General features: G+C 44.0%; 2 protein-coding genes across 4 annotated transcripts; one reads left to right on the top strand and one right to left on the bottom strand.

Annotated features, from left to right (window-relative positions):
* Positions 1-6,116: 6,116 nt before the first annotated feature.
* On the top strand, positions 6,117-7,765 carry LOC121762811 (ycf20-like protein). Of its 3 annotated transcripts, none has more exons than XM_042158819.1 (4): positions 6,117-6,524; positions 6,685-6,847; positions 6,945-7,269; positions 7,351-7,765. In XM_042158819.1, the coding sequence occupies exons 2-4, from the start codon at positions 6,705-6,707 to the stop codon at positions 7,381-7,383; spliced, it is 501 nt and encodes a 166-aa protein (XP_042014753.1). In that variant the 5' UTR covers positions 6,117-6,524; positions 6,685-6,704; the 3' UTR covers positions 7,384-7,765. The 3 variants fall into 3 exon arrangements, with proteins under 3 accessions (XP_042014753.1, XP_042014754.1, XP_042014752.1); XM_042158820.1 differs by having other exon boundaries at positions 6,119-6,524; positions 7,342-7,765; XM_042158818.1 differs by having other exon boundaries at positions 6,126-6,524; positions 6,945-7,765.
* A 48-nt stretch (positions 7,766-7,813) lies between these two features.
* Positions 7,814-10,892, bottom strand: LOC121762808 (ABC transporter G family member 11-like). Its single transcript, XM_042158816.1, has 7 exons — positions 10,290-10,892; positions 9,643-10,104; positions 9,444-9,566; positions 9,229-9,357; positions 8,937-9,131; positions 8,781-8,867; positions 7,814-8,712 (listed from the first exon to the last, which is right to left on the bottom strand). Exons 1-7 carry the CDS (start codon positions 10,671-10,673, stop codon positions 7,978-7,980), a joined length of 2,115 nt encoding a protein of 704 aa, XP_042014750.1. The 5' UTR covers positions 10,674-10,892; the 3' UTR covers positions 7,814-7,977.
* Between the last annotated feature and the right edge of the window lie 1,979 nt (positions 10,893-12,871).

Raw genomic sequence — 12,871 nt, 5'->3', positions numbered from 1 at the left:
GCGGATTCTCCCTCTCCCTCCATACGAGACAGTCACTACCGCAGTAGTATCATGTCTTCCAGAAGAAAGAATCCTCGGTACCGGAATCACAGGAGAACTCCATCTCCTCCATACCAAAGAAATGTCGGGTTCGCCATGTACGGAGCATTGAGGACTCCGTTCTCGGACGATATTACCCGAACTTCCCTACCACAGAACTACCGAACTCCGTCGATGACCTATGACGGACTCGTGGATCCTCATGATTTCTTGGGACGCTATCAATATAACATGGCGAACCAGGGTCTCAACGAGGTCCACATGTGCAAGCTGTTTCCCGAGCTGCTTATCGGGAACGCAAGAAGGTGGTTCGATAGCCTCCCCCAAGGCAGCATTAGATCCTACCGAGATCTAATGGATGCTTTCCACAGGAGGTTCTTTCAGAAAGCGGAAGCCCGGATCACTTCGGCTCAGCTGCTTTCTATACGTCAAGGTCGCGACGAAAAGATCAGCGATTTTATGACGAGATTCCACAAGGAATGCCTACAAGTAGATAATCTCAATGATCTACTTGTCATTTCGGCATTCCAAAATGGAATCCTGCCCGGAGCTCTCTACAGAAAGCTCGTGGAGTGCGGTCCGCAAACAGCTCAAGAGATGTGGGACATTGCGGACAAGTTTTCTCGTGCCGATGAGGCAGACCGTCGAAAACGGTCTTTAGACAGCTCATCCAGAGAAGACAAAAAGAAGCCCGGTCATAGCGATCAGAGGCATCCTTGCCGAACACCTTCTCCACTAAAGGAGAGATAGCGGTCATCCGAGGTGATCGAAAAAGAGCAAGTGTGTTCGCAGATTGCGCTTAAAAGTGCCGAGCAATCAGTTCGGCACCATCCAGCATAGCAATCACAGCAGCCGGAATCAGAGGCCGGCGAAGTGACCGAAGTCACACCGGAGCCGAACTCGATGGTGTACGGCACTGAAGCCGTGATTCCGGTTGAGATCGGCATATCCAGTCCCCGAACTCAATTTCTCCTCAGAAATGAATGGTGACGGACTAAGAGCCGAACTACATCTGGCCGAAGAAAGAAGAGAATTGGCCTGCATAAAAGCAGCCAAGTACAAGGAGCAAGTAGCCCGGTATTATAACCAAAGGGTGAAAAAGCTGCAATTTCAAGTGGGAGATCTCATCTTGAGAAACAACGAAGTAAGCCGAGCAGAAAAGCTGGGCGAACTCGAACCCACATGGGAAGTTCCATATCGGGTGTCAGAAGTCCTCGGCAAAGGGTCTTACAAATTGACTCGTGTCAGGAGCACAAGTACCCCGAACATGGTACGTTTCCAACCTCAAGAAGTTCCATTTGTAAGAGACAGTCCGGTCAGTCAGTCTTATGTGTTTTCTTTGTTTTTTACTTGTTCTTGTCTCTACGTGCGTTGTGTCTGTCTATGTGAGTGTCGTCTCTTACAAATAAAACTGAGGTATCTCGTTCTTCAAAGGCTGATCCCCTTTTTAGAACATACAAGCCCACGATTGTGTGTCAAAGCTTCTAAAGAGGATACAAGACCACAATTCAGCTTAAACAAGCAGTTCGTCTGAAACGAGCTGCAACAAGCCCACGATTGTGTGTCAAAGCTTCTAAAGAGGATACAAGACCACAATTCAGCTTAAACAAGCAGTTCGTCTGAAACGAGCTGCAACAAGCCCACGATTGTGTGTCAAAGCTTCTAAAGAGGATACAAGACCACAATTCTGCTTAAGAATCAAGCACTTCGTCTGAAACGAACTGCAACAAAAGTCCGATTCTCGCGATAAAACTTGCCTGAATTAGGACAAGGGAAAGTCCAATCCACGCGATAAAACTCGCCGAATTAGGACGACCAAGTTCGGTCAAAGCAGTTTACCTCATAAGACCGAGGACGACCATGTCTAGTCAAAGAGGTTTACTGCATAAGACCACTTCGGTTAATTGGGAAAGTCCGATCCACGCGATAAAACTCGCCGAATTAGGACAAGGGAAAGTTCGATCCCGGCGACAAAAATCGCCAAATTAGAACACAGACCAAAGACAAGTCCGGTCAAAGAAGTTTACTTCATAAGACCGAGGACAAGTACGATGAAATTTTTTCGCTAAGCTGTAAATACAGTGTTAGAAGCGAAAACAAAATTTCATTTATCAAATCTTGTTCGGCATACAACTCCGCTACCCTACAAAATGGCGTTACGCTATTACAAAGGGCTATTCTACTGTCCAGGGTTGCTGAAGTTAAGCCACCTATCTGCAAAATCCTCTGGAAGCCGAGTTCGGTTGTTCCAGGCAGCTGCAGAATAAGCAGGTCGACGAGATGCTCTAATCGACCTGCCACCTCTTCTCTGAGCCCGGGAAGCCCTAGCACCTCGGCGGCGAAGAGTCTCTTCACGAAGCAGTTGTTGGTCTTGCTCACTCATAATCACAGCTCCTCTACGAACTTCAGCCTGTTCTCGTCTTGACGTTTCCGGCTGTTCCAGAGTTCGTTGCTGACTTGGAGTACGGTTTTGAGCAAGTGAATCAAAGGTTTGATCTGGAGTGCGAGCATCTGTTGGCACGATATGCCGAAGGAATCTTTCTATGGAGGGGCGCCGAGAAAGAACAATGTTGTACCGAGAAGCCCAGCGCCGCAATGATGTCACGACTTGTTGGCAAGCCGAGCTCTCCAGCGCATTGTTCCTCCGGAGTACATTATATTCCTCCCACAGTTCGTCAACTCGACTCTGAACATCTGATATGGTCATTCCCCCGCGCACACGGATGTAATCCTCGTACGCAGTCCTCTCAGCAATGGTCGTGTTCAGCTCGGCCTCCAGATCATTCTTATCGGACTCTAAGTCCTTATTATCGGCATCCAGCTTCACTAAACGAGCCAGAAGCTCGTCATTCTTCGTCTGATCGGCTATAGCTCTTTTCTCAGCTTCGTCTAAAGCCGAAGAGTACAGCCGCTTCCAGTGAAGTACCTCCAGCTCCTTGAGAGTTAAGAATACAAAGCAGCTACGTCAGTTCGGCATTTCAGCTTACCGAGCAGGTAGTAAACCACAACAGGAGTAAGAGAGTACGAAAGGCTATACGAAGACACAAGAGCAGAAAGAAGAATTTTTTCATTCATAAGAAAAAAAATTTTTCTATACAAGGAGGGCTTCAAGGCCATTTTACATAAAGGAAGAAACTAAACTAAGAGAAGGGAGACGAAATCATACTTCGCTAGCTTCGTCTCCACCTTCTCGGTGAGGTTCAGCTTCCTTCTCCTTATCTGCTTCAGCTTCAGCCTCTGCCTCCTTGCTCTCCTCAGCCTGCTCGGCGCCACCGTAGCCGATCTGCTGCGTCTCCTGATCGGCTTCCTTCTCCGGATGCCCGACTCGCTCGACTTCGGCCTCCCGCTCCAGCGGCTCGGCCTCACCCTCTCCGTTGTAAGTCGAAGCGGGTGAAACGGGTCCCACGGAGGCAAAGATAGCCTCCAGGTTCTCGTCCCGATCAGCTCGACAACTCCGGACTCGGTCTGCAGAAAGCAGGACCGAGGATGAAGCGAGCTCCTCAAGGAGCGGCAGATTCTGAAGCCGAGCTGCTATCTCTCGGCTGTACAGAGGCAGCACGACATCGGCCCCCTGCTCGCCCTTATCGGCAATTAGCCTTACCAGGCTACCGACAAAGGCCGAGAACTGGCTGCTCAAAAAGAGTTTCTCCGTGTAAACACGGAGAGCCTCCCCTTGGGCAACCACGGCAGCAGCATCGCTCCGCTTCGCCTGCTCTCGCTGGATGACGAGCTGGTTTTTGGCAAACTGAGCTTCATCCTGGGCCGAAATCCTAGCAGCTCTGGCCTTCTCAAATTTAGCCTCAGCCTGTTCGGCCCGATGACAAACAGCCGCCAACTTCCTCTGCATCTCGGCATAGTCATTGGACGCTTTGGAGAGTTCGACGGCGACGAGCTTGGAGAGCATATCGTTCCTCTGAAAATGGATAAGGAAAAAAGTCAACAGAGGGCACCAAAAATACAGGACAGAAGCCAGGCCAAAGAATCAAGAAGACAATTCACCTCGGCGAAGTCCGTGGGCCATAAAAATGGCTCACAGATATGCTCCGAAGGAGGCGCCAAGACCACGTCTTTCTCTGGCGCTCTCGGGGGCTTCTGGGTCCTCCCCTTCCTACTTGCCGAAGTCGACTCCGGCTTTTTTGGACCCGAAGAGGTCTTTTGCCTCTTCGGATTCTTCTCGGCATCAGGCGCCGAGCTGGTAGCCTTCTCTTTCTCCGGCTCCTCAAGCTCGGAGGACTTTCGGATAGCCTTATTCAGCATGAACACTGCCAAAAAGCAAGAAAACAAGGTTAGTTTTCTTCGTTAAAGCAGTAGAGCATAAAGATAAAGAGAAATCCTCACCCTCGGCCTCTTCGTCCGAAGACGAGATATTGAACACGAGGTCGCCCTTGACGAGCTCAGTTTCCGAATACTGTTTCCTAATCATAGGAATCTTATTGAGCTCGCCCTCGAGCTCGGCCAACGGTTCTAACCGAGGATGGGGAATCACGGACTTCGGCCTTCTCCAAGGAAAGCCCGGAGCCGAAGTCCTATTATAAAAAAAGAAACGGTTTTGCCATTTCGGCCACTTGGTTTTGCAGAAGGCCCTAAAAGGCTGTAAGGGGATCAAGTAAAACCAAGATCCCTTCCTTTTAAACTGGAAAAAATTAAGGATTGCCCTCAGAGACAGATCCTTATCTAGCCTACGCAGTTCGGCAGCAAAAGCCGATAAGTGCCTCCAAGAGTTCGGAGTCACCTGACCTAAAGGGAGTTGAAAAAAATCAAGAAGCTCTACAAAAGGTGGGGGAAGAGGAAAACGAAGCCCGCATTCTAAGCAGGCTTCGTAAACGGTGGCATAACCCTCCGGCGGGTCGTTAGCCCTATGATCATCATCGGGAACCACCGCCTTCCCCCCAGGTAAAAAATATTTCTCGTGAAGGGATATCACAGTATCCTTACTCAAGATACTGTGAAAATACTCTACGGTCTTCTCCCCGGATTCTTTCCGGCTAGAAGACCCCTTATCCCCTTTCCTACCGCTACCCGACACCGAAGAAGAAGAAGAAGACATTTTTCTTACTTTTTGAAAGTGAAGAAAGTCTGAAGAAGCTCTTGAAAGCGGAAGAAAATTTCTCGAGAAAGAGAGAGTATAGAAGACGCAACAGCAAAGGTGTTCAAATGAGGAAGAAAGAGCATATTTATCAGATTCGGCGAAGATTTCAAAATCGTCGCACCGTTTCGAATCCCACCTTTTCAGGATTCAACGGCCGGATTTTACTGTCGCATTTAATGCAGTCACATGCAAGGCACGTCCCCTGACGTCAGCCTCCCCCGTACCTTTATCCAGAATGCCGAAGTGAATTTATCCAGAATGCCGAAGTGACTCGCTTCGCCGAAGTGATTCACTTCGTCTTTCGGGGGGGGTAGTGATGGGGTACGAACTAAACAAGCCCAACAGCAGTGACGGCCCATCAGCCCAAAGCCCAAGGAGGAGTATGAGTTCGGCATTACCAAAGAGTTCGGAGGAGTTCGGCATTACCAAAGAGTTCGGCCTCAGCCTACAGCTCGGTAAAAGCCAACCAATCAAGCTCTGCTCTCAGGTCGGCATCAAGCTCTACTCTCAGATCGGCAACCAAAGCAGTTCGGTCTCGGTTTTCGACCGAACAAGGAGTTAGTGGACCCATACAGGATGTCCAACACACCCACTACCACGTGATGTCAGTTCAGGCCACGATCGTAGGCCATGACCTACGCTTCACCCACGATCTTAGGCCATAACCTACACGACATCCACGACTTAGGGTGGTGATGCAAGCTATGATCTGAATTCATTATATAAATAGAACTTAGATCTGATAGAAGGGGTTAGAATCTCTCTAGAGAAACAATCATATAGCAAGTCTGTGTTGTAAGCTGTAATTCGCAGATCAAGCAATACAAACCTGCCCCCATTTCTCCCCGTGGACGTAGATTTACCTCAGTAAATCGAACCACGTAAAATTCTCTGTGTCGTAATTTATTTTTACGAGCATTTATCATCATCAAAAATTCGCGGAATCATCAGAGATATTTTGATTTGGAGCTACAAAAAAATGGTGAATCTAATCAATTTCAACGACCCATTTAGATTCAGACGCCCTCATTTTCTTATTTTTCATGTTAATCACATTCGCAGATTTTTTTTTTTTTTTTTTTTGCGATTTAAAACACATTTTTTTAATTTTTACAAGAATCGAGAAATTGAATTAACTGCATAATTGGAAAACTGTGGCGCCATCCACAAAAATTGCACTCCATATTTATTTGAACATTTTTTATAATTACTAAAGATAGTTAAATTATTTTCTTGAAAATAAAATATTCATTGAAGAAAAGGGCAACTACTATCCTTTTTGAGAGTTTTGTTCCAAAATCAAAATCACGAAACTGGGCACCGGCTGTGAAAGTAATCTTTCTTCTCTCAATAAAATCTATGGCTTCTCCGGCAATCTCTTTCTCTTAGACTGAAGGTAAGCTCTCTCAACCTCATCTTGATGTATTAAAATTGGATCTTTTTAAGAAATTCTCAGTTTAGGGATAGATTGCGATGTGGAATTGAGTGGGTGAGAGATTTTTAGAAATGGGATTAAATGTATTAGTATGTTCTTGAATGTGATTATTGGGTTGCAGGTTCCGTGGTGGGAACAGAAATGGCCTTTTACTTAGCAAATACCAAGCTCATTCTTTTACCTAGAGATTCCAAATCAAGGTTGCTCGCTGCTGCTCTATCATGCCCTAATTTTGTACCAAATCCCTTCACAGTTTCTCAGCCTTCCACTGCAAGGAGACATAAGTGAGTGTGTGTGTGTGTGTGTGTGTGTGTGTGTGTTTTCAAGTGTTATGCGTAGGTGAATGAATGCCAGCTGCTGAGACTTGATGCAATTGTGTAGGAGGCTGATGTGGTCTCTTAGAAGCGCAGCTGATGGTAATCGGCTGAACTCAAATGAGTCCGGTGGAGGGACGACTAGGCTCATTAGGACTATCCGAGCGTTTCAGTTGAAGCTAACTGCGCGACTAAGAGAGCTAACGAGAGACCTGCCTGCCAAGCTCTTCTCTTTCTTGGTGGGGTTCTATTGTGCCACTGCTTTCGCGACTGTAATAGGGCAGACCGGTGATTGGGATGTTCTCTCGGCTGCCTTGACTGTGGCTGTAGTGGAAGGTATTGGGGCTCTCATGTACAAGGCCTCTCTTCCTTTGGTTGGCAACGTGAAGAAGGTGATCATCATATCTAATTATTGGAAGGCTGGCCTTTCACTTGGCTTATTTCTCGATTCATTCAAGTATTAGGCTTGATAGGTGATGGAACAGCCTATATTTCGTGCATCCTAAACCCGACATCACGAAGTTGGAAAATCAATGCTGAGAGATGGAGGATGAACTTCAGGTTTGCTTCTCCTTGCCTACATTACTTGTTTGTGGATTGTTTGGTTCAACGTCTCATCTGTTTCGGGGTATAAGTAGATATTATAGGGAAAGAATGATATGTAGTATATTTATTTTGTTGTACTTGGTCTACCAAATGAGCAACTTGTTTGTAAATGATAGGAAATTACAGCAGAAACCATAATGTTGTGCTTCTCCAGTTCATACGGTCACGGAGCAAGAAAAGGAGACGATGACCTAGCTAAGTGATGTAATTTTGCAACTCCTTTTTGTATTACATTTGTTCTTTATAAGAAGGAAGGCATTTTTGTATTGCCTAGTGTATTTACACAATCGAGAACAGCTGGTAAAATGAGTTATTTGGAAGGATAAAAAGTTGAAGCAAGTTATAATCCAATTCATATATATGAAGACAGAATTGAAGACTTGTAAAGTGTAGCTAGGTTGCAATGTTGCAAAATAAATACTAGTCGTCTGAGAAAGTGGATTAGCTAGTCGACGTATGAGCAGTGGGAAATGGCTGATGTCGTTTGTCTGTTTCTACCTCTTGGTTGTGGCAGAGCCTCGTGGCTGAACATAAGTCCTGAGTGAAGGGGACTGTGTGAGCCCGAATGGGGAAACCATGGTGCTCTGGTTTGCTCCTTTGTGTTGGATTCGTCGTCTTGCAATGTAGCCACGGACCCAGGGAGTCACATCCTCGTTCACTTTGATCATTATGAAGAAGATGATGCGGTAGATGATGATCATGCTTAGGAGAACGCTGAGATCCACCCATTTTGATCGTTGCATATCAATCTGGAAGACGTTTTCCAGGATGTATTCTCCCGGGATCTTGGGGAGGTCGGGGGTCTGGTTGTCGAAGATCAAGCCTTTGAGATCGTTCTGGTACTGGCCCTGCAGAGCCCAGAAGTGGAAGCTTATGTAGGACATGGGGTATCGCCAGAAGGGCTTCGGGATGTCTTTGGGAAGCCGGAAGTAGCCGGAGACGAGCATGAATATCCCCTGGATCCCAGCTCCGATGATGATGCCCATGAGGAAGTTGGGGACGACACTGGCGATGGCCATCATCAGGCTCTCTACCACAGTTACGCTCGCATAGAGACACAGCACGAAGAAGATGTAGTGTGTGATCCCCGGGTGGAGCCGCACCATGAAGTAGCAGACAGTCCCAGAGAGGAAGGTGATCAGTATCAGAAACGGCATCGCAGATAGCGTGTTGCTGATAACGAAAGCCCCCACGCCGTAGTGCCCATTCAGTCTTTCCCTTTGGAACACCTAAACCAGGTAACACACATTACACACATCCTCATCAAAAATCCAATCTATACACCTCACATATATACCTTCATGTCTTCGACGAAGGAAGGAAATCCACCAATCGACATAAAGGTCACGAACCCGAACACGAAGGAAGCACAGGCGCCCCTAGCCTGCAGAAGCATGCATGATCAAGTCGATGATACAGGAGAAGGATACAGTGAGAATGGTTTCTAACATACCAAAATGGCGCTGTAGCTGGTTCCTACATTCATGTAAATAGTTCCGATGCAGACAGTGACGACGAGGTAGATGACGAGCCTGAGCCAGTAGTAGCCGAAGTCCCTCGACATGTTAACAAACGAGCGTATGGTCAAGGTGAAAGCCTGCATCAAGAAACTCGCCTGACTCCCTCCAGAATCTAGCACAGTTCCTCTCTGTGATACATACATACATACATATATAGCAAGTAAGATCATCAAATGATTCAAATTTCACTACTTAATTATGCAGTTCGATTGTGAAATGACTCACAATCTTAGACATCTCCTCAATCTTCTCTCTTGCTGAGTAATAATACTGAGATTTTTGATAAGATTCCACTAGTGTACGTATAGCTTCTGCTGTGGTCACTCTATCAACTGGATCATCATTCATCTCAAACTGTTGATTCATTAAACAGAATTGAAATCAATCAAAACAAATTAGTTACTACATTCTAAAATAAGAGAATTTGGAGAATGTGATACCCTCATTTTCATGGATCCTTTTAGTGTTGCTTTAACTTTGTCGAAATCGGAATTGATACAGCGGAGGAAGTGATCAGACGGGTTCCTCAAAGCCGGACACGGAAACCCGGCTTGAGCGAAAAACTGCGTGAATCGCGATTCATGTTAACGCCATCACGGTGCAGATGCTTTATATGTACAATGTAAATGGTTACGTTACCTCGTATGCTTGTGAAGCTTGGCCAAAGTAGACAGATTTACCGCCCGAGAGCAGATACAACCGGTCGAAGAGCTCGAACACTTCACTGCTGGGCTGGTGGATGGATGCGATCACGGTGCGTCCGTCCCTCGAGAGGCTACGCAGGGTCTGCGTGACAAAGAAGGCGGAGGCGCTGTCGAGGCCGCTGGTGGGCTCGTCGAGGAAAAGTAGGCGCGGCCTCATCAAGATCTCGAGCGCAATGCTGACCCTCCTCCTCTCCCCGCCGCTGATCCCGCGAAGGTGCCAGTTGCCTATCACCGTGTCCGCGCAGTCCTGAAGCCCCATCTCGACGATCGTGCTCTCCACCAGCGCCCATTTGTCCGCCCACGCCATCCTGTCCGGGAGGCGCAGCCGAGCTGAGTACGATATCGTCTCGCGCACCGTCAGCGTGCCTATCAAATTGTCGTCCTGCGTCACATATGCCTACACGAACGAACATTTACTTTTCACAATTAGCCTAGACAAACAAAATCAGTACGCTCTATCAATCATATATGCTCATCAACTATATAAAGAAATAACAGAAAACACGACCTTTAAATTTATGTTTATTTATTTATCCATAAAATAAACAGATAAAATTAATTTGATCAGGTTAAGGAACTAACAGCGGTGCCGAACGACAAGTTGGCCTTGCGGCCGTTGAGCTGGATGGTGCCGGAGAGGAAGGCATTGGCGGCTAGGCGGCCGGAGAGGGCGTCAAGCAGCGTGGACTTCCCGGATCCGGAGGGGCCCATGAGCGCGGTGAAAGATCCCGGCTCGGCGTAGCCGGAGAGTCTATCGAGAACATTCTGCGTGTCGCCGTTGCCGAGGCTCACCACAACGGTCAAATCCTTCCACGCCAGCCTGGCCGACACGTCACCAACAAACTCGGTGTTGGTCTTCTCCTTCCACAAGCTCTCGCTCAGCGGGCTCAGCCCTCCGATCACCATCCCGTTCCCCTGCGGCTTGTTCGCCTCTATCTCCATCACCACCTCCGACGAGCTCTTCATCTCGATTCCAACAACTTATAATACTTGTATACGTAGATACGTGATTCTGAAATGCGGAAGCGATGAGGTTGACTGGTAAAATGAAATTAGAGTGAGAATTGGAAGCTGAGTCAGGCGATTGGAGTGGAATTGATCATGTGAAATTGAAATTCTCATGTTCATCGTCTTCTTCAGCCATTGATAATGGTGAGGTGAGGCAATTAATGCGTGCAGGTAGGTGTTAGTGGGGCAATTTAATGCAAACCCACCGCAATTTAAAGAGGGTGGTTAGGCGCCAGCCTTTTTCACTATCAATATATACGCTAACGGGAACGATCAACACATTTCACCCTTTTTTTTTATGATTTCAATTTGTTGTGTAAATTAAATTAGATTTATATTTAACAGATAAGTATATAAAAGTGGAAATTAGGCAACTGTTTTGTTTCCTGTCCTTGTGTTTAGTCACGATTTTATAACTTTCCAAACAAGGTACTACTACAAATTTAATTTACACGAATATTTTTAAGGGTTGATATGTGAGATTTTATATGCTTTTGTTAGTTCTCTATAACTTTTGAAATATATTAATTTTATCTTACTAATTGTGTCAATTTTATTCTACGTTTTTCAACTTATTAATTGTATCGCGATTTTCAATTTCTATCAGTTTAATTAATCATTTTAGGTAATTAATTTTTTTTAAATAACAAATCATAAAAATATTAAACTCGTATACAATATTTTTGGAAAAAATATAATAGGTCGTCTTATCTTATGGCACGTCATGCATGTCACGATTTGGTTATTGGAGTGAAAATTCTGATAAGAAAGTGATACATATTGAAAACATCGGTAAATTTAAAAATAGAATATACAATAGTAAATGATAAAATCAGTAAAGATTATATATAAATTTGGTAAATTTAAAAGGTTGGAATGAAATCATTAGCCTAAATTTAGCAAATCTACAAAATTTCTATTTTTATTATACTTTTTTTATATTTATCTTGAAACTAATAGAAACGACAAAGAATAGTAATGACAAAAGCATAAGGTTGGACATGCAATATAAAACAAATTTTAAATTCTCAAATATACTAATTAAATAATACCCCATCTGTCCCTTAAAATTTGTCACAAATTTCTATTTCCGCCAGTTCCATAAAATTTGTTACATTTCACTTTTTACGTTTTTAGTATTGGATCGAACCTCATATTCCACTAACTCATTTTCACTCACATTTTAAAACTACTAATATTTAGAAGTAGAACTTAAATTCCACTAATTTTTTCAACTTACTTTCCATTATATTTCTTAAAATTTGTGCCCGATTAAAATGTGATAAAATTTAAGTGACTAATAGAGTAATATTAAAGAATAGTTCATCAGACATCAGTCCATGAAAATAATTTCACTTTTTCATTTTAATCTATCTAGCAAAGTTAATTCATATTTGATGTATTCCTCAGAAATAGTACTCCTACTCCTACTTAGTAGTTTGTTTTTGTCATTTTGGTTCATCTAAAAAATTTATCTACATTTACTTTTTGAATGTCTTTTATAATTAAATAAACTAGCTTCACTATTCACGAACACTATTTCCGTGATTTTTTTTCTTTCTCTATTTTGCATTAAAGTATCACACTCATTGTGAGGACTATTTTTCGTGGGCACGAAGAGTATAATAAGTATATAATTTATAATATTGAATTATTAAATAAATCCAACATTTAAGAAATTCTTATCAATATGATGTGTGAATGTTGACAATTAACCATATATGCATGTGGATGGTCCTAAATTATCATGTGAATATCATATGTGAATGTTGACTGACTTCTATGACGTTTTCACATACTAATCCGCTAATTAATTAATTTTGGAATTTCGAAACCAAAGGCTAAACCATATACGTGTCGCCACCTATTTGTCAATTTTGTCTTAATAACTACCTTCCACATTATCATTTTCCGACCAATAAATTCCATTAATTCTTTCCCCTAAACCTATATTAGTCATTAATTGCAAAAGACGATTGTAAACTTTCTGGTGTAAAGTACAGTAAATTAGTAAATTTGAAAACGAGGGGTGATACAATAAATATTTTACTACCCTTTCTTATTCATTAATTTGTCTATAGTTAGACGCATCGTACACATATGAATATTATCTTAACTTTCTTAAATTGATAACCGACAACTATGTCAATAACTTA

The sequence above is a fragment of the Salvia splendens genome, chromosome 13, assembly GCF_004379255.2.
Source record: "Salvia splendens isolate huo1 chromosome 13, SspV2, whole genome shotgun sequence".
In the NCBI taxonomy this organism is placed as follows: domain Eukaryota; kingdom Viridiplantae; phylum Streptophyta; class Magnoliopsida; order Lamiales; family Lamiaceae; genus Salvia; species Salvia splendens.
The sequence above is the reverse complement of the archived record's forward strand: the minus strand, read 5'-3'. Positions and strand labels throughout refer to the sequence as shown.